Source organism: Gobius niger, assembly GCF_951799975.1.
Source record: "Gobius niger genome assembly, chromosome: 12".
Taxonomy (NCBI): domain Eukaryota; kingdom Metazoa; phylum Chordata; class Actinopteri; order Gobiiformes; family Gobiidae; genus Gobius; species Gobius niger.
Window position 1 is genome coordinate 17957355 of NC_136863.1, and position 24688 is coordinate 17982042.

A 24688-nucleotide genomic window follows, 5' to 3' on the forward strand; every position below is an offset into this window, starting at 1 on the left:
TTCATTTGGCCTGTAGATGTGAGGTTATTGAGACTAGTGCAATAGAGCCTTTAAAAGTGTGTCTTTTCCTCCTTATTGAGTCTTAACCCTCTCTGTTAAAGGAAGTGGTGCCAGGGAAGAGTCGTGTGAGTGAGCTGGCATTTGGAGGGCAGTGGGCAGGAGCTAAATTAGCGGTGTGTCCTGGATGAATTGATGCCAGCGTTTTAATGGAAGCACAATTAGGGAGCTGAAATTAGCATCCGAAGCACAGGGCGACTCAGTGGAGCTCAGACACAAGCGCTGGCTGACTTCACTTCCTGGCAACAGACTAAGCATCAGTGTTCTATTCTGTAGAGCAAAGCATCATGGGAACAAATAACATCTAATCAAAGCAGTCGTGCAACGACTCATTAGCTGACCAGTCCAATTTACAATTTAAGCATTTAGCGTGTGTGCTCTCATGCACAGGATTTCTTTGAGGCTGGTTCAAGTTCTACAAAACTAGTTACTAGGGTTGCACTGATTCGATAGCTGATAACTGATTACACAGTACACAGTAGACCAAGACTAAAAATATAGAAGTAAATATGAATCTTCACATTATTTTAAGGGTGCATTATGTCATTTTTTATGTGGAAAATGTTATTAGTGCGTATTTGACCTTTCAGTGACCCAGCGGCGGCATTCCTTCAGGGAAACCTACCAGAAACCCTAAAAACAATAGATCCTGGAGCGTCACCGGAACGGAAAATAAAGGCACTATGCTAACCTCGCATGTAGCCGCTGGCAAGGCATGTTTATTTATACCACGCATTTCGTACACAAGGCCACTCAATGCGCTGGGTCACTGAAAGGTCAAAATACGCACCAACACCAACTTTTTTTTTTTAAAGTGACATAATGCATCTTAAAGTTACATGTGTTTTTGTTTCGGCTATGTAAACAAACATCTCACTCAGTTGGATATTGTGTTTAATGATATGAATTTAGTCACCTAATTTTAATGATAATGATAATTTGACTAATACAGCTCTAACGTATAATGTGTGAGTGTCGGTGACATGCATTTGACATATAGTTTCTACACAAAAAAGGGTCCTCTGCTCCAGATCTAACGGTGCGCACTGGCAACTCAGCACAAAATTAACAGCTCTAGGAATAATGCATTCTGGTTGGATTCTGGAGGAATCTGAAAGAACAATTTGAGCTATCTTGATAAAACTAACATATATTGATATTTTGGAAGCGTTATTTTGCTACCTCCACCAAAGTCTGTGTCATGTGGCACTTGTTTTCAGTCAGGCTACTTGTGTTTGCTGATCTAACCTTTGCCAGACTGCCACTCACCCAGACAGCCTCATCCATCACTCTGAGTGCACTGGAGCCTCAGCACCAGGCCATCACAGCCACACCGCTGAGAGGCAAATCGCCCATATTTGTCATTCTCATACAGCTCCGTACATTTTAAATATGGCTTCTATAATTTATCATTTAAGTACAAATGCGCGCAAGGAAGTTGCAGGTGAGATTCTGCAGTTTAAATAAAACATCCTCTCATAGTGCAGAGACAGGCCCATTCATCTTTCATTGACTATGGGTGGAGAAAAGCTCCCAGTCTTCCCATTCTGTTCCACATTTATTCCTATAAAACCTAAGTAAAAGATTCTGCTTCCTGAAAATGTGTGATTCAATGCTGAATTTATGAAGTGAGAAGAACCCTCTATATTTAGAACTAAATAAAAAGGCTCTAGGAACACAAAGCTTTTGAGTCACCATAATAAATATTTATATTTATTTAATTGGATGCTTATTGTGCTTTTATTTTTTTGTTGAAATGAAACTGTTCACTAATATGACAGAAATATAACCTCAGATGTGCCTCAGATGTTTAAGGCTGGACCAATTCTGCGAGGGTAAAAGCCGCCCAGAACAGCACTCAGAAACTCATCTCCAGATCTTGAGATAAGACATGATTAAGAGTTCTTTTCAGGAGAATTATGCAACATTTTCAGAGTTGATTTGAAGAAAACGGAGCGCATAGTAGCACTTGTTATGAGGCAAGAGTGCACCTTTTCCAGTTAAATCCGTTGATGACCAGCCGAATTAACCTTTACACTTACCTGAGAAACTTGTTGAGGTCTCCGTGCTTCATGTACTCAAAGACCATGATGAGCGGGTCTCCGTCCACACAAACCCCATAGAATTTCACTATGTGCTCGTGCTGCAGGTTGGTCAGCAGCTCGGCCTCTCGCTGGAAATCCTTCCTCGCTGCAAGCGTGGGGTCTTTCAGAGTCTGTGTTCAGAGGGAGAAATGTAGTGAGTGCATTTTGGATCCATGTCAGAAAACTAAACTTCCCAAGTCATTTCTGAACAAATAAAGAATTGGGAATAACCATAAAAAATGTAAATAAACTAGAGGGGACACATATTTCATTATCAAAAAATAGCAGGCATTGCTTAATGCTCCCGCTCTACAATCAGAATGTAAAAATGTTTAATTCTTTCTTTACTCTTCATCTGAATAGGGAAATAGTAGCACAGTTGGTAAGCGCCAACCAGATAATTGCAGGTATAAATCTCAGCTTAAGTGCAAATGGTTTTATGTCCCAGTATAAGACACTTCATCAATTGTGTGGCAATTGTTTGGCTTGTTGCAACAGAAAACATTATGCAACTAGAATCTGTAGCAAAATTCCTAAAAACAAAACTCTTTTATGTGTTACATAGATTCAAATAATTGTCCCCATTTTCTTGACCGTTTGTGTAAAATGACACATTACATCATAATGGACGAACGTAGAAAGACTCCACTCGTGTTGGAGAATAGGCAGACAATCCACTATCCATCCTCATCCAGTGAATGACAGTAATGGCTTTAACTGCTCTCATTACCGTTAATAGCTTTAATAGGCGCAATGTCACCATGGAAACCTTAAAATAAGTCCAGGTCACTTCAATGCTCTTGTTGCTTCCACTTTTCGTCTTCAGGGTTTTCACTTTGAGCACTCATTTGAGCACAACAGTTGAATATCATATCGGCATCAGTGGTCAAGGCTGTGGGTCTGACATACCTTGACTGCCACGAGCATTTTGTCCTTTGTGGGACTCAGGTTGTAGCATTCTGCCAGGAACACTTTGCCAAACGCGCCCTCTCCCAATTCCCTCTTCAGGACGATGTCCCGTCGCTTAATATGGTGAACATCTGAAAAAGACACAACCATGGTGAGAAAAGAAGAAATCTGTAATATTGCTTGTTAAATTTGATCAACTGAAACCCCCCCAACCCATGTTTAACCCCCCCCATCTACCTTTTGATTTTGTTGTTAGTTTTGTCCCTTGTACCTCGTGTATTTTTCTGTATCAGTGCTTTATTGAATGTGGCAATAGATAGAATAAAATAAAAATAAACAAATACATGATTACTGAACATGTGGGTAATGCTATACTATGGACAATATAAATTTGGAAAAAAGTATGTATCAATTTGAGCAAGAAACATCCATCCATCCATCCATTTTCTTCCGCTTTATCCGGGGCCGGGTCGCGGGGGCAGCAGTCTCAGCAGAGATGCCCAAACTTCCCGATCCACACACACCTCCTCCAGCTGTTCTGGGGGGACCCCGAGGCGACACCAGGCCAGCTCGGAGACATAGTCCCACCACCGTGTCCTGGGTCTTCCACGAGGCCTTGTCCCACTAGGACATGCCTGGAACACCTCCCGCGGGAGGCGACCAGGAGGCATCCGGAACAGATGCCCGAGCCACCTCAGCTGGCTCCTTTCGACGTGAAGGAGCAGCGACTCTACTCTGAGCTCCTCCCGGGTAGCTGAGCTCCTCACCCGATCTCGGAGGGTGCGCCCAGCCACCCTGCGAAGGAAACTCATTTCGGCCGCTTGTATTCGCGATCTTGTCCTTTCGGTCATTACCCAAATCTCATGACCATAGGTGAGGGTGGGAACGTAGATCGATCGGTAAATCGAGAGCTTTGCCCTCCGACTCAGCTCCCTCTTCACCACGACAGACCGATACAGCGACCGCATCACTGCTGACGCCGCACCGATCCGTCTGTCAATCTCACGCTCCATCCGTCCCTCACTCGTGAACAAGATCCCGAGATACTTGAACTCCTCCACTTGAGGCAAGGACTCCCCACCGACCTGAAGAGGGGAAGCCACCTTTTTCCGGTGGAGAACCATGGCCTCGGATTTGGAGGTGCTGATTCTCATCCCGGCCGCTACACACTCGGCTGCAAACCGCCCCAGTGCGTGCTGAAGGTCCTGGTTCGTTGAAGCCATCAGAACAACATCGTCCGCAAACAGCAGAGATGAGACTCTGAGGCTCCCAAACCGGACACCCTCCGGCCCCTGGCTGCGCCTAGAAATTCTGTCCATAAAAGTAATGAACAGAACCGGTGACAAAGGGCAGCCCTGGCGGAGACCAACACGCACCGGGAACAGGTCTGACTTACTGCCGGCTATGCGAACCAAGCTCCTGCTGCGGTCATACAGGGAACGGACAGCCCTTAACAGAGGGCCCCGGACCCCATACTCCCGGAGCACCCCCCACAGGGCACCACGAGGGACACGGTCGAACGCCTTCTCCAGGTCCACAAAACACATGTGGACTGGTTGGGCGAACTCCCATGAACCCTCAAGCACCCGACGGAGGGTATAGAGTTGGTCCAGTGTGCCACGACCAGGACGAAAACCGCATTGTTCCTCCTGGATCCGAGGTTCAACTATCGGCCGGATCCTCCTCTCCAGCACCCTGGAGTAGACCTTACCGGGGAGGCTAAGGAGGGTGATTCCTCTGTAATTGGAACATACAGCAAGAAACATACATATATATATATATATATATTTACACACTGTTCTCACAGAGCAGTTCTGCGATGTCCATCTATTTGCTGTGACCTCTAGTGCTAAACTCAAAGTCTGTGTAACTTTGGCTTGTTCTAAATCAGTAGCTGTCAGCAGTCCGTACATGGCTCAGTGGCTTTAACGCTGCCATGGGTGCTCCCCCACACCATGCCAGCCCGGACCTTCGCACTCCGGCACGCACCACTCCAAAGTGTAGGGGAAAGGAAGAGATGACCGTTACGCTACTGGCTCACAATTAGCGCCAGGATAATGAGCTCAGGGACCCATATTATCTACATACAGTATCTGCACAGCACCCAAAAAATGTTTAATATACTAACAAATATAGTGGATGTGACCTTTTTTGTCAAGCTGAAGTTCATTGCGCCTTTGTTTGTTCCGCTTGTACCATAAAGTCTCTGCCATTAGTCAGATGCAGCTGAAAAATCTATTCATGTCCTCAATAAATGCCAAAGCGCAACACTTCAATACAAATAATCTATGGGGGTGATGATGGCACAAGGTGACTTCCATGATAGATCAGTGTTAGCAGCGTCAGGGAGGTTATGGTGTTTTCCGTACACACAGGCAGTAAAGGCGTGAATGATTTGTTCTGCCATCGTGTCTAGACGTGGTTACAGCTGAAAGGAGGCAAGGGGACTGCTGCGACAAAGTGAATAAGAGGGATAGTCAAGAAGGAGTATAACTTTGGGTTCTGCAATAAAACGTTATATGTATGAGTGTAAAAGTATTTGGACTGGTCAGTCTTAATCACAAACCATCCACTGTATTCCATCCCTGGTCCATACAATAGGCTCGTTTTACATAATGTCCCGTACTACTCCCATCGTGGCAGACACAGTAAACCATTAATACTAAACATTGCTCAGAGCTGTTGAAAATATTTGAAGAATTCGTCGTAACAATAGTATTTTTGTGGTCTGAGATAAATTTCTGATTCTGAATATTCTTCGCATTCCATTTTGAAGCCATTTTATTTTTTCAATTAAGAAGGATTCGGTGAATGTGCATATGAAACTGGTGGGGTTCAATACCTCCAACAAGGTTAAGAACCACTGGGCTAGAAGGAACAATGACCACACTGTAGTGGTTTGAGATGCTTGTCAAGCTTATAAAGCTTATAAAGCGCAATACTAATTTACGCCATGATAATTATGAGTGTTTTCTGAAGATCTTTTCGCAACTTGCATAGTTGACAAACAAGGAGAAGATGGTGAAAGACTGTTGTGGAGCAGAGGGAGCGGAGGGAGCTGCGCAGGAGGAAAAAGGCGAGGAGGTGGTGGAGCTGACCAGTGCAGGACACCACGCTCTGAAATAGGGACAAACCAGGAGGCGCTGCACCGTTTCAGAGGATCAGAGGAGACTGAAGGCAGCCTGCCAGGTTTCCTCCAGGTGCTACAGTTTCCCCGACCTCCAAAAACATGCTGGTCAGTGGCAGTGCGGCTCAGTCGGATCGGCTCAGGACTAACACCTGAACACTATTGTGTTGTACGCTTGTACAATGACAAATAAAGTACTTACTTACTTACTGAATCTGCCAAAGCAAACCAGTTGGATAGTATTTTTTTTTTTACATTTTCACTTTTTACATGTCTTGCCAAGGTGCATAATGTGGGTGAAATAGAAAACAATATTGAAAAAAGTTAAAAGTTAAAAAACCATCAACCAAAGGCTTTTTAAAGTGCAAATGTGACAATGCCCCACAACGCGCCACATCATCCTGTCTCTATTGATGTGCGTTGCCGTGGCATTTTGATGTGCCCATACCAGTAAAAATGACAGACTGTGGTAATGCGGTGTTGAGTGGAGCGTCTGGATACTCACAGGTGGTGGGCTTGTTACAGTTGTGCCCATGTCTGAAGTATTGTGGGTTTTCAATGACGGGAATCCTGGTCATGCCGATCACCACAGCGTCTGAGGTGGGGTCCAGTGTGCAGGGGCTCATGATGCCATGGTTAACGTGATGGAGCGGACTGGCGGAGTCTTCTTCGCCGCTTATGACCGCAACTGGACCTAAGCATAAGCAAAAAGCAGAGTACACTGAAATCAAACATTGCTCCAACGAAGGGGAATCAACAAGCCCCGGACCATCAGCACAGATTCATCAGTTGACACAACACAAGTTATTCCTGCACCCTTCTCCCATTTAACTGTCTTTTAATGAAACTCATGTATATGTAATCCAATCCTTAAAGAACTAAAATCAGTAAAAAATACCAACCTTCATTATAATTTCTTCAACCCACTTAAGAAATCTTGTTAGAGTTTGTGATTGAATGTTATAAAATCAAAGGTACCATTGAAATCCCCATTTTAGGGAGAACTAGCAAACATAGTTCCATAGACTAACATTAGCTACAAACAATATAAAAAATAAGCTAAAAGACAGTGGTGCAACTCATTTAGCTGCTGGGTCATGGCTCGTATCACACATAGAGTCTGAATGCTTTGATGAGAATAATTACTCCAGTATTTTGAAATCACCATTGGCTTATTATTATGGAAGGGAAATCACTTATTCAAGCTCTAGCCCTGTTAAGTTTGGGGACGAAATTATAGAGAGTTATAGCATGTGATATTGGTGGTTAATACTTACTAAAATTTACTGCATAAACAGCTTGATAAGGTAGCCTTTATTGGCCTTTTCTCAGTTCACACATTGTAGCTATATTTAGAAGTTTGGAGTGGGTCCCTGGGTATAACCTCTTCTGAAACTGCTGTTATAATTGAATTCAGCTCATGGGAATGATTACACTTTAGTCTCTGGTAGACTCTTTAGACTGTCCAGGGGGACAAGTGTGAGGACTTCCTCTGTTAATAAAGGTTCTTACACAGGACACCAGGTGTTAGAGTTATACATATATTAGAGAGTGAAGATGAAATACAATAACATGAGACAAAATCTTCTGAATAAGAGGTCTTCTACTCCCCAGCATATACTTACCTAAATGAATAGTTTAAAAAAAAAAACCTTTTATTGAGCAAAGAACAAACACAAGAAATGCCAAGAAACTTCAGTTTTCATTAAAGGGACTATACAGAGTTTAAAAATGTTAAAATACATGACAAGGCACCTCAATGCCCCTACATGTTCCAGCAATGTCCTAATGTGTAGAATGATCCCAGACCTGTTCACCACAACTGCTTCTAAAATCCTGCACTGTCTCTCAACTCAAAAAGGTGTTACTTCGGGTCCAAAGTGCCGTCATGCACAAGCTTAATATAGAAGCTGCAGTTACACATATAACCTGAGGTGGCAGTAGTGAGCATAAAATGACAAACTTGCATCTAGCCCCTTTAAAGGGGAGACATGTTCTTACTTTAGCTAAGACTTTTCACATAACTGTATTTAAATGGGAAAACGTGGAAGGGCTTGGTCGCTTCTAACTTTTGGAGCTATAGGAATATCCTGGGAGAAGCTAAATGCTAACAACATCTTTGGTCTTTTAGAGTGACTGAGTGCACGCACAAAGACCAGACAGTTACGCATCAACTCGTCTAAGCTGAGGTAAGAACATAATCTCAGTGTGTCAAAATAGTGACATATTCCTTTAAAGCTATAGTGTGTAACATTCCTCCCAATTAATAGAATAAAATACAAGTATTTAAGTAATCATGTGTGTTTTAATGGTGAAAAACATGAGAGTCAACACCATGTTTGTTGACATTTTAGTCGCTCTAAAATACTATAATCTGGTGCTGTGTGGCTTTAGTTATTGATCACAAATCCCGCAAAATCTGTCATAAGTACATTTTCGTGAGCGTTCTCCTATTTTAACCACTTCACAAATAAATGGGATTTGAAATCAAACTCAAATTGACTTGGCAAAAAAGACAAAAGATGGACCGGTGCAGCAACAGTACATTAAACTTCCCTCATTCATTTTTCATTCTAAAAAATAAATTTCAGTCAAAATGATAAATGCCAACTCTAATTCTTCTTGAAGGTCACTGCTGAAGAACGGGTCTTTGAGCGACGTCCCAGTTTGTTCTGGGATCGGGCTTGTGACCACTGTCAGTTACTGGGCGACCTATGCTAATAGAGAGGCCATGCGTCTGAGGAGATGACACGAGGTAATGGATGGGCAAGTCACAGAGATATGGAGTGGACCACAAACCAAAGAGTGGCAAAATGAAAAATAAATGAGAATCGGTGAAGTGGACAGTTTTCCTATAGTGCTGAGGTCAGAGGGCGCTGAGGGAGAGACTGACGGACGGATGGGGAACACAGCGGCTTGACAAGCAGCAGACACTGAAAAGATGAAGCTTCAGAAATAATTTAAAGTTTTACAATCAGCCAGTCAATAAAGAATAGTACAGGAAGTCTATGCTGGCTTATTGATTGATTGATCGCTTCGTTCGTTCGTTCGTTCATTCGTCAAATACAAAATGCTAGAAGAAAGGTAAGGAAGCATCGTTGCACAAAAGTATAAACAATTCTCTAGCCACGCAAAGCTGATAAAGGCAATGATTAATTTTGGGGAAGAAGATTGCCTTGGTTTGCGATGCCTGCAGGGGAGCAAAGTATTTGGCACTGCCTCTGACCAAAGGAGATCTTACAAGGCCATATACTGTACCTACCCCATTCAGTATATTGTAAAAGCAGACATTTGTGGAAAAAAGTGTGTTGTGCATCTGATTATAAAACCTTTTTATTAATCAATTGTGAACTAGCATCTAGCAAGTGTGTTGACCTTACCGTGAATAGTATTTGTCTTTGACAGTTGTGAAAGGTGCCTATGAACTGAACTGAACTATGAAGGAGAATTAGGATGATAGAAAGGCATTAAAAAAGTCTGGAATTCGTTTGGACCACAACTAACAACTTAAAATGGCGTGTAATCTCGGTTTCATTGTTTGTAAACAAAACTAAATCTTGTACTGGGCCTTTAACCTCTTACCTCCCGCCTTAACCGAGCACATTTTCTACAGTTCAGCTTTACCAAAATCTAAAAGCTTCTCAACTTGAGCTTACAGCCTATAGGCCAGAGTAATGCCTCGTTTGAAAGAAAACTGATTGTGACTGTTTTGTTGCGTTGTCGCTGCGTTTTTGTCACATTTTTGTCTCTTTTTTGTTGTTTATTTGTAGTTTTTTTGTCCTGTTTTTGTTTTTTGGTGCTTTCTTCATCGTTTTTTCCCCTGCTTTTTTCACACTTTTTTGTTGTGTTTCCGTCTCGTTTTGAATTGTGTTATTGTTGCTTCTCTGGCACGTTTTTGTCCATCTTTTGTGGCTCTATTCTTGCTTTTTCAGAACTTTTTATTTGTGTTTTTGTTGCTTGTTTATTGTGTTTTTGTCGCTCTTTTGTTTGTTTGTTTTTTCTTACTTTTTTGGTTGTATTTTCATCCTCGTTTTCGTCGCTGTTTTGACGCTTTGCTCAAGAAACTTTCAGATTTGGTTAATGACAAGCTGGAGAAAATGTGCTCGGTTCAGGTGGGGGTTAAGAGGTTAAGGGAATACTGTCATTGGCTATATGTGGTTTACACTTAGGCCATAACAGTTAGGTCTGACAGAGCCATACTACACAGTTAGCACAGTTAGTGTAACTCTTCAAGGACATCGGCAGCCAATTCCTGTCCATTTTCCTCGAACAGAGAGTCTAATGGCGCGGCCCATACCATAGAATCAACTTGTCCAAAATACAGAGGGAAAGTGCCCAAGTCTGTGAGATTTATATGAGAGGTTTACTGCTTGAACACCCTCTCCATTTGCTCTAGTGGCCAAAAGGTGTCCACAGTTTATTGGTCACATTAATCCAATAGTGTGGCAGTATCAATACTAAAGCGGTCTATTTAAATATATGACCCCCCTGAATCACCTGTTCAGATGACGGCGCCTGCGCTCGATAGTTGTAGACGCCAGAGAGTCCCCTAAGCAAACCCGATGATTAGAATTCAACACAAAAAGGGCCTTTCATTGACTCGTATTGGATGACAGCTTGGGGACACATTACTCTTCAGCTCTGTGCTTTTCGAGACAGAGTGATTATAACAAAGGAGCCGTTAAAGTTTTTGAATTGGGGTCAACACCAGGTCAGAACTATGAATCGCCTTAATTTCAGCTGTGTCCAAATTTGAAATGATTAAAATCAAACTACAACAATAAAATCATTGAATGCCAAGATTTAAAATGGCCATTAAAGTACTTCAGATGGCATTCAATAATTTCACTTGAGTGCGAATAGGGAGTAGTGTTGCACCTATAACAATGTGATGGTAGACTAGAAAAGTTGTCTTGCCGGATGATTTTTCCCCACCTAATTATAGGACTGAGGAGGGCTGAACCGGACTGAAACTGAAGGACCATTGCATATCCTTGTTTTGTACACCTGTTTAGGACCTGAGAACCTAAACAGCTGTTGAGACCACTGTTCAGTGTAATCATATTCCTCTTGGAGGCCAATAATAGCTGTAGGGCTGACGTTCACCACCTCTAAACTCTAACAGGACTATACCAGCGTGTTGCTTGGGCTTGACCAGGCCTCAAAGAGGATCATGATTCAAGGAATAACTCCCCAAAAAATGCCAAAATGTGAGTCTAGAACTGAAGACTTTCCAAAAAGAATGTACTGTATATCTAGCTTAAACATCTCAAACATTGATATTGAGAGGGATATTGTTATGCAACTAAGCACTTTGAATTGCCTTGTGTATGACACAACTCAGTTACACAATGGAGATATTTTTTCCGCTCAATTTTGGATGTAATCCCAGCTAAATTGGCGCTAGCCCACAGTTAGTTTTTCCCGTTAGCCTATTAGCTTCTTCTTTGTGGTTCTTTTAGTGTGTATTGTGCCTCTGACCCGGAGGCAGGGGAGCTGCAAGTGTGGTTTTCTGTCCAGAGACACCAGTGGGAGATAAAAGACCCCCCAATCATCCCATTAACACTTGTATTACCCCCAGAAGCACTACAAAAAAGGATTTATAAAGGTAAACACGTTACTTAGGGCTGCTTTAATCAGTCTGAAACGTCCTCAAACATTTAAACCTACTTGGTTTTTGAGTGAAGAAGCTTAAGTGCCACATGAAGCAAAGCATAATGCTCACCAATAGTGAGAAAAACACAGATGTAGATGAATGTGAATGCTAAATTTAATTTAATTAGTATGGAGTCATAGCGTTGTTATGACAATCCTCTCCCATGCAATTATTTTTCCAAACAACAATTAAAACATGAAACAACCAAATAACCTCAGAAAATCACAGCTACCCCAGAGCCACTGGGGAGGTTTTAATTCAGCCTGTCCTCTCTGCGAGGTGTCAAACGCAAATGAGTTCCCACTAAGACTACAGAAATAAACACACGTCCGTTGGGGCCAAGTGTGTAAATTGATAGCATGTCATTTATCCCGAGTGGAGCGGGCACACTGTTGCTAATTGATGGCTTATAATTACTTCACCTTCTGTAGCTCCCGGGGCCCCACTGGTGTCAGGCCTCAGTCCCATTAGGCCCTCCCCTTTACAACGCTCTACACAGCCACCACTTCCACCAGTCTCTTAGTCAGTGTAAAGTTACATGTTGTCAAACTAATTGACCAAGTAAACTCGCTTTGTGAGACGGAGTGACCCCGTCCAAGCCTGCGGGAAAGCTGCCGCCTCCCACCCGAGCCATGGCTTACTGTTTTGGTATTGGAAGCAAATTCCCATTAAACTGATCCTGGCTCTAGTAAAATATAGAATTCTACATATCTGATCCTAGTGTCTGACCAAAAGAACCTTGAAAGGCTCTACAGGCACAGAGAACCCCTGATGTAGGGCACAGTGCCCCCCAGGTGCTTCTCTTTCCATAGCCCTAGTGTTTTCAATAGCCCATACTTGTGATGGTAAATATAGAGGCAGGCTCAGCTTTCTCCTCTCAGCCAGAGGACAACCTGCTTCCACCTCATAATTGCTTTGCAGCGTGGGGCTTTGGGGTACCGGTGGTTGACAGGCCACTCCCCACGTCTGTCACACAGCGCCTTTTTGCTTATTTATTTAGATAGCAACTCTGTCGATAATCCATTATGTAAGGCCCTTAAGTAATTCACTCAGCAATAATGCTCACTTTGCCTGTTTATGCATAATGCTAAGTTGCATTTTGTCATATACCCTGCACTACATTGACAATTGTCCGTGAGACTATGCAAACGAGTAGCAAATCCACAAGCGCCGCCGGAAAACCCGCGGTCAGTGTGGTTGTTGGGTATAAACTCTGACTGTGGATGGATCAGGTTGAAAAGAGCTCTCTTTTTTTCCATTAAGACTTACAGCAAAACAATGTATTCTTATCCATAAGCCTCACTGAGTATTGGTTTAATCTCCAGGTTAATAGGTAAACGTATCAATAACATGTTAAGTTTAAATGTAGCTGTGACTTTATTCTCTGTGCCAAATGTGTGCACAACGGCAGCAAATAACTAGCACATGCGCCATACGGGGGCTATTTAACAAACATAAATTCACAGATTTATCATGAGGGCACAGATAAGTTAACATTCCTGTGTATTAGTGAAAAAGCAAAAATAACTGATTCATCTAATCTATTTAATTTCAGAGACTCTGACATTTTGAGGACAAACTTCACAGACTCCAGATTTGACATGCATAATCTTGTCTGTCATTAATTTGTTGGTCTTTTGAAGAGAACAAGAAACAACAACAACTTCAACAAAAAAAACTACATCTGACAGAAGTAAGATTCACCAATGGAAAAAAGATGAATGACTTGGAGTGTGACAAGTACTTTCCCATCACACACACTTAACACGGGGCACAGATAATATTTGACGCAACAACAGTTGTGTCAAGGCAAAACCATATGTAGAGCATTAAAGACACTGCCATCAGGCCAGTGCTCTGCGGGGATTTGTAAAAAGCTTACAAAAAACAACTGTTGCATGAAAAAAACATTCCAGATGCTATTAACAGCTGTTCTTTCTCCCTTTAAAGTCACTTGTGTCACAATGCAATGACGCTCACAGTACTCCAACTCATTTCACATGAGTCACAGTGGATTGGATCAGACACAAAACAAACACTGAATGTGGAGCTTAACATGATTCATTTTAGTCATAAGCTACTTTCTGAAGATGTCGTGACAACATTATCTGACGCAATTTTTGGCGAGGGTTTGTTCCGGTAAGCAGCCAAGGGGCAAAGGATTCGCATTGAATTGTATTTGAATATTTCACCCCAGCATATGTAAAAGTTATGTAATCACAAGACAGCTCATTGAAATATTGATCTGGCAGTCTGGCCGTAACACATGGGCCTTGTCTACAACATATGGTCAGGGATGGAAAAAACAAAAAACAACTCAACAGACAAACAAGATACTGTAGGCAATCTACTGGTTCAACACGAGATCCAGCTACTTTTATAGTAATATAAAATAATCATTGAAATAAATACAAAATCACATTTTTGGACACTCCCTTTTATGACAATAACATAATGGTGACAAGTATAAAAATGGCTTTTTGGAGACTAAAACATGACGAGACATTTTGTGGACGTGGCAAAACGAAAATGTTATAAGGATCTGTCTGACATTCACAATTTTCAATCAGGCCAACTTATCAACCTAAACTAATTTGTGAAATGCAAATAGCCCTCTTTTCTTTCTGACAAAACTCGAATAAAAGTTCTAAACTGCAACTAAAACTGAAAAGCACTTTCGTCCAAAAGAGGACTGCAAAAAACAACACGGAGCAAGGACACAAACCCATGACAACAAAGCTGGAACGTGTACATAACAGCAGCCTCGGTCGCTTATCGAGTTTAAGTTTTATGGAGTTAATGCCGTTATAGTTAAAGGTTCCAAGCTGGAAACAGGACTGCGTAGTTTGAGTTGAGGATGTTTTGCCTTTTCGTGCTGAATGCACTAATCTGACCAGGACAACCAGGGAGGAGGCTTAGGAACAAACATGAATTGCATGAATCCAGCCACTATTAATGTTTTATACCTAAGAGAATTACCCAAATGATAAAACCTTCTTAAATCCGCAGGAAATGTTTGAGGCAGTGGAAGCTGAGCTGGTCACGTCTCGCTCTGGGCCATGTGCTCCACGCGGAGGCCTGAAGGAGCAGTTTGGATTTTAATAAAAGCCGCAGCAGATGGAGATGTGATCTGAGACACACAGATAAGAGGCAGAGGTACCTTCTCTCACTCTCTCCAGATGCACTCATCTCAGCCCCATCCCCAGCCGGGTACACACTGTGCTCCTCTTATTACTGCTGTTAGCTTTGCGCTCATGCGTCCTTCGCCAGCCTGTTAAATTACAACCTTTTTCAATTTCGGCTTCTAAGGCCACTTTTCAGCCCATGCAATGGGAATATGATTCATTGTGTTTTAAAGTGTGACAGCGGCACAGTCGCTTAGTGTTTGTTTGCCTTCAGAGCAGGAAGTAGCCGGTTTGATACTTGCTCAAAGCAGAAATATCTTGGTGAGACACTTCATCCAATCTCCACAGTCTACTATGAGAAAACTTACTGTTCGATTTGGGTCTAATGTCTCCAGTGAACAGGTCTGGAAATGCCTTGGCACTAAAACTTTGTAGCTCCACTTGCTTAATGACTATCATACACTATCATCAAAGCTGTTTCACAGTTTTAATTGACATCACCGTTACTTTTTAGAACTTAGAACAATCAGAAAATGTGTATCTGGCATGATAGTTGCTTCTCCTGCTGCACATTCAATTGTTTTCATTTGGTTTCTTAAAAGTATCTCACGCGGTAAAAAGGCATAACATGATGTCTTTATAAAACCCATTTTCCGTTTCTTGCAGAGGCGATAGCCATCTCTCAGTGTAGTCTGCCTGGTGCTAAAAATCAGATGACTCCAAGATAAAGATGACAGTACTGCAGTCAGCCCGGACACACATGTTATTTCCTCAGAGCAGTGAGGGGGACAAATGGTGTCTGATAGGATCATCAGTCAAACAGCATCTCGTCTTTATTCAGAAAGCATCCATTTTGTCCATAAGACCAGTAATCATGTGTGTGGCCTGTGGGCAGCGAGAGTGAGGCGGAATGAACAGATGGAGCAGGCCCACAGATGGAGATATGGAGTGTCTCAGAGTGGCCCTGAGGCGATTGGAGCTGCAAGTCCGTGTTAGGGCCATACTTACGACAACTTACACAAACACACTGTAGCACCGTGGGGACATCGGACGGTGTAATCTGGTGCAACTGTCCAAAAAATGTAGGTTTGGTCGGTGTCAGGTTTAGCAGTGTTTCGTTTGGTTTAGGTTTTGCATGTAGAAACGCTACGCCGCAAAAACTTCAACTGAACAAATGAAATGAAATAAAGAAATGTAATGAAGTTACTCTTTCTCCACCCTTCTTTTGTCCCTCTGCATTATAGTGGAAAGGTTCAAGAGGACTGTATTTTTTGGTGCTGTGTATGGCATTTGGATGTAACTGCTACCGGACACAATACCACAAAATTGTTGGTGCATTCATTTCTGACAGGCTGCTTGATTAAATAGGTTTTAATTTAAACTTGTTTATAATGTAAAATGAGAAATACTCAAGTGTAATCATGTCCAATTGGTTGATTAGTGAAATAAAGGAAATGTTTTGATGTTAGATTAGAATTACATAAGTAGTCTAATAAATGGATGCTCACGGGGCGCGCAGTGATGATTAGAAACTAACAAAAGTGCAGAGCTCTGATTAAAGAGTGGCACGATTAAGACACTGGCACGTCTGAGAGAAAAGCATTATTCAGACGGGCTAAAACTAAAACCAAGGCCTACCTTTCATGCCGAACTTGGACCGGCGGCCATATTTGTTGATGAGCAGGAAGAGAATCACCAGCATCACACAAGCGAAGCACGCCAGGCCGACCGCGATGGACACCTGCCAGCACAATTCATCAAACTGTGTTAAAACAAGACTTAAAAACACAAACCCATGACTAAAACTAGGCTAAAATTTACAAAATAAGGCAAATAATGACCAAAAAACAACAACTTTTGGCAAATTTTTATGTCACAATGCAATATTTCTTAAGTCAGATTGGAGACTTCTATATTTCTACGATATATTGTGGCTTCTTGCAACATATTGTGCAGGTCTTCTAAAGCAGTGGTTCTCAACCTGGGGGTCGGGACCCTCAAGGGGGTCACTAGACAAATTTGGGGGGGCGCCAGATCATGTAGATGACATATGCATATTTTTATTAGCGTATATTATAATATTTTATTGTCGCAAGTGTGTGCTTTTTTACCAGAGTGCCATTATAATTGTATTTTATTTTAGCCATTTGTTTTTTTCTTTGTTTTTTAAGAATTATGTAGGCTAGTGTCGATTTTTTCCCGATTTCTCACGGTGTGACCCGGGTGGGGGGTCCCAAACCCCTTTAACTGATATAATGGGGGTCGCAGCTCCAAAAGGTTGAGAACCACTGTTCTAAAGAGTTAAAACTTGTCCTTTATAAAGCATTGACCTACAAATTGTTAGACTAACTCTGTCCTTTGGGAATTGAAAATGAAATAAACTACGTTGCATTGTTAAAGGGGATATTCTGTGCATGCAATTATACAATATTGAACGCAATGGCGCTGATTTTCTCCTAAAGTCGCCTGCACTTATCTCAGTCAATTACAGCAAAAAGATGAACTCAATTACATTTACAGCAGACTCAGAGGCTCTAAGGCGCCAGGGGAATCTTACAGATAGACCGGAAAGAGTAATACTCAAGCAGAGCAGAACACAGGGATTAAACTGCAGATTCATGTGTTTAATTTTAATTCCTCATTCATTTACACAATAGAAGACTTCCACTTCACTGAGGCTGACTGTACTTTGTTATGGAAAAGCTACAGGGATCATTCAGGTCGTTTATGGAATATTAGCTACTGTTTAAAAATAACATTCATGTTCAATGCAGATCCTTGAATTTTCCCGACCTAGAAGCAGGATCTTCTCAAGGGCGTGGCCATTGATAGCAATTCGTCCACTCTCGGCACTGCCCCACTCAGACAGGCGAAAGCAGTGTATTTAATATGTGTCCATACATATGAGAAAATGACTGCTAAGTGAGTGCTACTCCACTTTTGCACGTGCTACTCGTTTTGCAAATGAAACGCTTTGTGCCACCCGACCATAATTTAGCCCCACCCCTGCGCCACCCCAGTGCTAGAGTCGAAGTATAGGTATGGGTTCTGATGTGTGTGAGAATAATAATTTTGTTGTACTTAAAATGATGCTGCATTAAAATGTACTTACACCGAAAGTGTCCTCTGGCTTGCGAGTGTCTGCAGTTGGAGTAACTGAAATTACAAGTGGTCAATATTAGAATATCATAGTCTTTTTATCTTATTCCTACACAGATTATTGTTTGGTACAAAGCTCATTAAAATTGTCTGTATACAGCAGAGTCAAAAGGCTGAGCACATACCATAGTCATAGTCCATATCTGGTTCTGTGGAGAACAAGAGAAAACAGTACGATAACACACTGTTAAACCACTTTTGTGTCGCGAGGAAGAGGTGTTTGAGAAGCTCCTAAAATAAGACTTTATTTACACCTCGGAGTTCATTTACATTTTAAGATTAAATGCAGGCGCCGTCTCACAGATCACAAGGCAGCAGTGTCATCCTGGCGCTGGAGCTCTCTCCATTTTGCACATGAAGTCCTTTGGTAGCTGTTTTGATATTTACATTATGATTTGTACTCACAACTTGTAGTACTGCACTAACAGACAATACGTTTCTTGATTAAATGTTGAAGTACATGGTCATGCTTCGCAACTCAGTTTTGCTTTTTGTTCAAAGCTCAGAAACTAACATACGCCTCAATGGGAGAAAATCCATCATCATATAAACGTATGGGTTTTTTTTCAGATCCATAAATTTACTATGTTGGCAACTGGTTAAATTACGACTTACGACTTCAGTACGCTACAGGTGAATAATGTTGTATGTAAACAGCTAATGCTACAACAGTTAGCTCATACGATGCTAACTTTATATGACCAGATATAATTAAAAACATGTTGAAAGTAATGTTCATTTTACTGATGCAGTGGTTTTAGTGCTGCTCCACTGAGGGAGCCATTACTATCTTCATCTCGTATGCGAACTCGTGGCAGTCTTGAGGTTTTCAAGTTTACAAGTTGTAATTATGAGTCCGAGCGGCGTTCCAAGGCATTTTTCCAAGTGGGAGGTGGGAAATTGACCATTTACCAGTTGCCTGGAACGCACCATCATGGCTTCTTTCCTCTTCATCACCTTTTTTATGATTGTATAATACGTAACACTAATCTTTAAAGGGACTACGGAGTTTAAAAATGTTAAAATTAAGTATGTTCCTCCCCCTACATGTTCTAACAATGTCCTAATGTGTAGAATGAGCCCAGACCTGTTCACCACAACTGCCTCTAAAATCCTGCACTGTCACTAAAAACGGTGTTGCTTCGGCCCGAAGTGCCGTCATGCACAAGCTTAGAAGGTGCAGTTACACATATGACCTGTGGTGGCAGTAGTGAGTGTAAAATGGCTAACTTGCGTCTAGCCCCTTTAATGCTGTAGCGGAAAATAAAATATCAACTTGAATAATACTGTATTGTGCTGGCAGAGTAGACATTGGCCTTCATTCCAGTCTTTGTTTCATGTCAACAGGGCCACTAATTGACTCTGTGCGTAACTTCAAATCATAACCACACCACCCAAGGCGTGACTTCCTGTTTCGAACCTGCACACCAAAATAAAAGCACCATCTTACTCATTAGTTCAGCAGTTCATCAGTTCAACGTTCTTTCTGCCTCACTATTAACAGAAAAAACACTTAAAGGGGCTAGATGCAAGTTAACCATTTTATACTCACTACTGCCAACTCAGGTCATACGTGTAACTGCAGCTTCTATATTAAGCTAGTGCATGACGGCACTTCAGACCCGAATTAACACCTTTTTGAGTGACAGTGCAGGATTTTAGAGGCAGTTGTGTTAAATAGGTCTTGTTGGAACATGTAGGGGGAGGAAAATACTTAATTTTAACATTTTTAAAGTCTGTATAGTCCCTTTAAAATGTGTGTTTTTAATTATCTTCTTGTAATGTTGCAAATGTTGAACTAATCAATGAGATGAGCTGTGTGCTTTTATTTTGGCGTGCTGGATCGAAACAGGAAGTCACTTCTTGGACAACGTTGTATGATGTGAAGTTATGCACAGAGTCATTTACTGAGATATTAACCATAACCCAGGACAAACCAGCTATTGCTTTTTAGAATTTGTTGTTATTGTTATTAAGCCTCTCAACTGTGCATTTTTTAGCATTTGAAGTCTCCACTCACCTTCAAAAGGCTTGTCGAGAAAGTGCCCATAGACTGTGTTGTTTGCCACTCCCAGGTAGTTGATGGCTTCGAGAGTGTAGTGGCCGTTGCTGCGGTGAGTAGGGTTTTTAAAAGTAAGGCAGCCCTCAATGTAATCCTGAAAAATATCCATGTCTAAACGCACAAATTCGTTGTGCGAGATTTCCTGCCGAAAAAAACAAGGTGTAAAAGATAACAGGGATGTAAACGTTGTACAAAATGCTGTGTGTGAAGGTGAAACATTGTCAGCGCTGTAACAAGCCTCTGTCTAAACTGACCTCTCCATTGTGGAACCAGCGCAGCGTTGGTTGAGGGGAGCCGCGCACGGTGAACTCTATGCAGGTGTCATGGCGGCGCTCTGGCTCTCTCAGTCGCACTATGGACGGAGGGACTGGAACAGGAGAGGATGAGCCGTCATGCATTGTACTCATTGGTGTGACAGTTATTACATCAAATTGCGGTGTTGTCATGTTAATGAGATGCCCTCATCAGAGCAGCTTCACATTGATTTGTTGTGTGTGAGTGTGAGACTGGAGTTCTAGTGTTTCTTTGTTGACTGCAGAAGGCTGTGCAAATGTAAACACTGTGCTGCTGCTCTATCTGGGTCCTCATGTTACCGTCGCTTCCTCTCAGACACTCTCAGAAAAGGAGCATCACTGTTATCAAACACTTGAACCATTAGACGGAAACTACTGTACATGAATGACATATACCTTTCTTCTTTTTCTATTCTGATTGATACTTGCTTTTCCAAAGTGGAGTTTTAGAGCGGGACAAATCAATGCTGGCTTTTTTTTTTCATGTAAAGACAAGAAGAATATAATAGACCAATTGTTTTGCAATGCAGCAACCTTTAACATAAAGATCTAGAGAAGTCCTTGTGTGCTGTGGTGGCTCAGTTAATTATTTCTTTTTTTGCTTCTGACTGTATTTAAAGAATTGATGGTGATACTATCTATTGCAGGCTTTTCCTTGGTGCTGTGCACAGTAATAAAAATACATTTGATTTTTAAGAAAAAATAATTTTATCTGATTAATGTTGCTGTGCTAACCGAGAATTTAATGCTATAGCACTTTGAAAATGAAACAGTGAAAATGAGGTTCTTATATTTGAAGCTCTAATCCTGTTCTTAAAACATGAAGCGCCCACCTCTGTGCGGCTACTCGACCTGTTTAATAGCGCCACAGCATCTGCTGAAACACATCACCTTGTTTTATGATCATCTATAAATACTACAGCACGCCTCATTTAATGGGTCACTCATTTAACGGGCATTTTTATAACCGGCATGGATCAACTTAGTCTAAGAGCCCACTCGTCACGCTCACTGACTGCACCCCAATAGCACAGTGTTTATGGCTGCATGTCGGCCAGGCAAACCTGCTCATCTTCATTAAGAAGAGAATCATACAATAAACAGACTGTGAAAGGCATTGGCACGGTCTCACATGGTAAAGACAAAAACTGCAACTCGTTTACATGGTCACCAACCTTTATATCTCAAAATGTTATAACTTTTATATGTTTAATTAATTTAATTACCTATCATGGCTTTAGTTTGAATATGATAAAGATACCTAAAAGTGCACTTCTAGTTCAAGAAAGCGAATGTTATTGTGACACAAAATCAGTTTCTTTATTGAAGAAAAGTCGTTTGTTCATCTTAAATTTCATCATTGTGTCTTTTTTCGTGTGAAATGCACAAAAAAATGTGTCTGAATGTTCTGGGAATGGTATTGTGTCTGCGTGTCATGTCTTCATGTGGACCTGACCTGAGTTTGCAAAACTACATGTTAGAAAGCGCTTGACGAAATTATGTGATCTGCTGCAGATCTTAAAAAGCGGTATGACAGAATATATTCAAGCCAGACCAGTAGTTAATCCACAAGGGCTGCTTGTCCCTGTGGAGGCCAGGGTACGGTCGTCGGTGGTGAAGCTGGTCATTGTTTTTCTCAGTGGACTACGTTTGACTGTTGTATTTTTGACTTAACAATCATCTGGACAGGGTTTTCCTGCTGCAGAGCGGACAGGGTAATCTAATACTACACCCATCTCACAGGTTCTTCAGTCCTGCCTAAGGGAGGAGTGTCTTGATCACTGCCAGGTCCAACTGACTGACGGACAACTTCATTCCCCAGACTGTCTGGAAGCTGAACTCTCCCATTCCCTCTTTATGCAGCTCTCTATTGTGTGGATATGTGTTTGATATTGCTCTGGACTTAACTATTGTCTTTATGCACCAGTTTTGATTCTGGGACGGTGGTTTACATTTATTTATGTGTGGACAATTAACAACACGCTACAATATTTATAGCTAGGGCTGTGCAATTAATAGAAATTCGAATACATTATTATTATTAGGCCCGAGTGGCCTGCAGGGCTCGGGCCTATTGTTATTGTACAGGCAGTGCGCATAGCGTACAGGCAGTGCGCATAGCGCACGTCCCGAAAAGAGCGCACAGCGCTCAAGAAACAGAGCGCGGAGCGCTCCCCATGCATTAGACAGTAATGGGGGGACTCCCGGCACCCCGACCTGTCCGGTGAAATAGGCGTTTATTATTATTTTAAAAAAAAATTTATTACTTTTTTTTTTGCAAAGCAGACTTGCATTATTTCATGGAGCTGGGATTATTTTCCCTTTGCATTTCACGTGCCGTGGCTCATGCTTTTGCCTGACAGAGAAACAAACAGCGCTGTGTGATGATGTCATCAGGCCGTGCTGCTCAGTTTACTTGTGCAGGTGTGAGGGCTGGCCAGCAGGGGGCAGATATGAAACAGAGACCTCTCCTTAATCGAGGCAAACTTGAAATCATCTGTACTTTTGTGACTGTTCAGAAAACATAATATATTCAGCATAGTTTTTTTTTAATTAATAAATATATAAATAAAATAAAGACGTTTTTTTAAAGGCAACAAATAAATCGTTCAAATAATCGTGATTTCTATTATGACTAAAATAATCATGATTTTTTTTTTTTCAATGATCAAGCAGAACTATTTATAGCCAAGGCTAATTCGCAATGTGGTAAAATTAACAAAACAAGCAAACTGAAGTGAATCCAACAAAATGGATTGTTGCAGAAGCCTTTCGGTTCTCTTTTTTATTTAGTCAAACTTTCCCAAATACTTCTTACTTCCAAAGTTTCTTGGATAAAGATGCACTAAAATCTCCTTTATTTCAGATGGCGAAGGTGAAGCTTGGACAATGTGGCTTAAAAGCAAGACAGACACGAGACCATTTGCACCAGCATTGAAATCAAGATGAAATTCATAAAATAGAAAAGATGACCTTTTTGTAATGGGGGAGCGCTAACCCTTCCGCCAACATGCCACTTTCAATGTATAAATAGCCTCTTTTATTCAGGCCTGGGGTCAGATGAGTCATGCTGCAGTGTGTTTGTTTTTCTGTCTGAAAACAGATGCTTTAGGTCTGTAACTTGTCATGTACTCCGTTTATCATATTCAACAGAAGAAGAAAGCATTTTGAGCTTTTGTCAAAACAGTATATTAACGTTTGTAATCTGAAGCAGCAGCATTAGCAACAGTAGTTTACATTCACAGGAAACACATAGACTTTTATGCTTTTTCCACTTTTCAAAGGTTGATTCATGCTCTTAACCTAACTTTTAATTAAATGTTTTGTCTTTTTTCTCCATTGCCATCCAGTCAGAGTCAGGCATTTACTCCAAAGAACCTAATAAACCCAGTACCTTATCCTAAAAAAATATCAGGATAAAATAAGTTATTTCACCATCCTTGCTCGAGCTTTTTGTGTACTTACAGTGTACAGTGAGCTGGACTGAAGCGTTGGTCATGCCCACGATGTTGGTAGCGATGCAGGTCAATAAGACGTTGTTGTCATCTCGACTCACATTCGACAGAGTGATTTTGATGGAGTGAATGGTGTTCTCGTAAACCGTGGCCTATAAAGAAATCAAACCGCAATAGTTAATCTAGTGTAGTGCAGGGTAGCAGCACTATTATGCAGTTTTCAAGTGTATTTTGAGCAGTTAATGTGAAAGTTTTCTTCCAAGTTCATTTTAGAAACATATAGACTAGAAATATTTACTGCTCCATGCTTTCATCTGTTCAGTTGCATTTTTTGTCATCCTCTTGTAACATATGCACACATTAAGTGGCTTAAAAGTGAATTAAAGTAAGTTAGCAATAGAATAAACTGGATGACTAATTGATTATGGTCAACGTTTAATCATTGTGATGATTTATCACCGAACAAATAAGGAATTGCAAGTGCAACAATCAGCAAATATATACAGCGCTTGCAAAGATCTCGTCTGTGAATCTGCAGAGCATAATTCAACATAATGCAATTAAAATTTCAAATAACAGGTATGTGGAGACGTTCAACAGGCTCGAACTATATTTATTTTTTCCTTATGCCTCTATTATCTGTGGTATACCGGGGATGTCAGCCTATAATGTATTTCAAGAGCTTATTTTTACACAAAAACGGAATACATTGTATCCATTAGCTTAGTTTGAAAGTTTGATGATTGATGCCATGCGACAAA

The 24688-nt window shown here is 41.3% G+C and overlaps 1 protein-coding gene across 2 annotated transcripts in view; it reads right to left on the reverse strand.

Moving 5' to 3' along the window:
- LOC306971400 (NT-3 growth factor receptor-like) overlaps positions 1 to 24688 on the reverse strand; it is a 55449-nt gene that overhangs the window by 5519 nt on the left and 25242 nt on the right. For both annotated transcript variants that reach the window (XM_079567659.1, XM_079567660.1), the window contains exons 7-15: positions 23938 to 24079; positions 20434 to 20546; positions 20138 to 20321; positions 18243 to 18266; positions 18071 to 18114; positions 16597 to 16699; positions 6683 to 6871; positions 3051 to 3181; positions 2100 to 2272 (exon numbers count right to left, since the gene is read on the reverse strand). In XM_079567659.1, the coding sequence (XP_079423785.1) occupies positions 2100 to 2272; positions 3051 to 3181; positions 6683 to 6871; positions 16597 to 16699; positions 18071 to 18114; positions 18243 to 18266; positions 20138 to 20321; positions 20434 to 20546; positions 23938 to 24079 (1103 nt within the window). The remainder of the gene's footprint in view (positions 1 to 2099; positions 2273 to 3050; positions 3182 to 6682; positions 6872 to 16596; positions 16700 to 18070; positions 18115 to 18242; positions 18267 to 20137; positions 20322 to 20433; positions 20547 to 23937; positions 24080 to 24688) is intronic.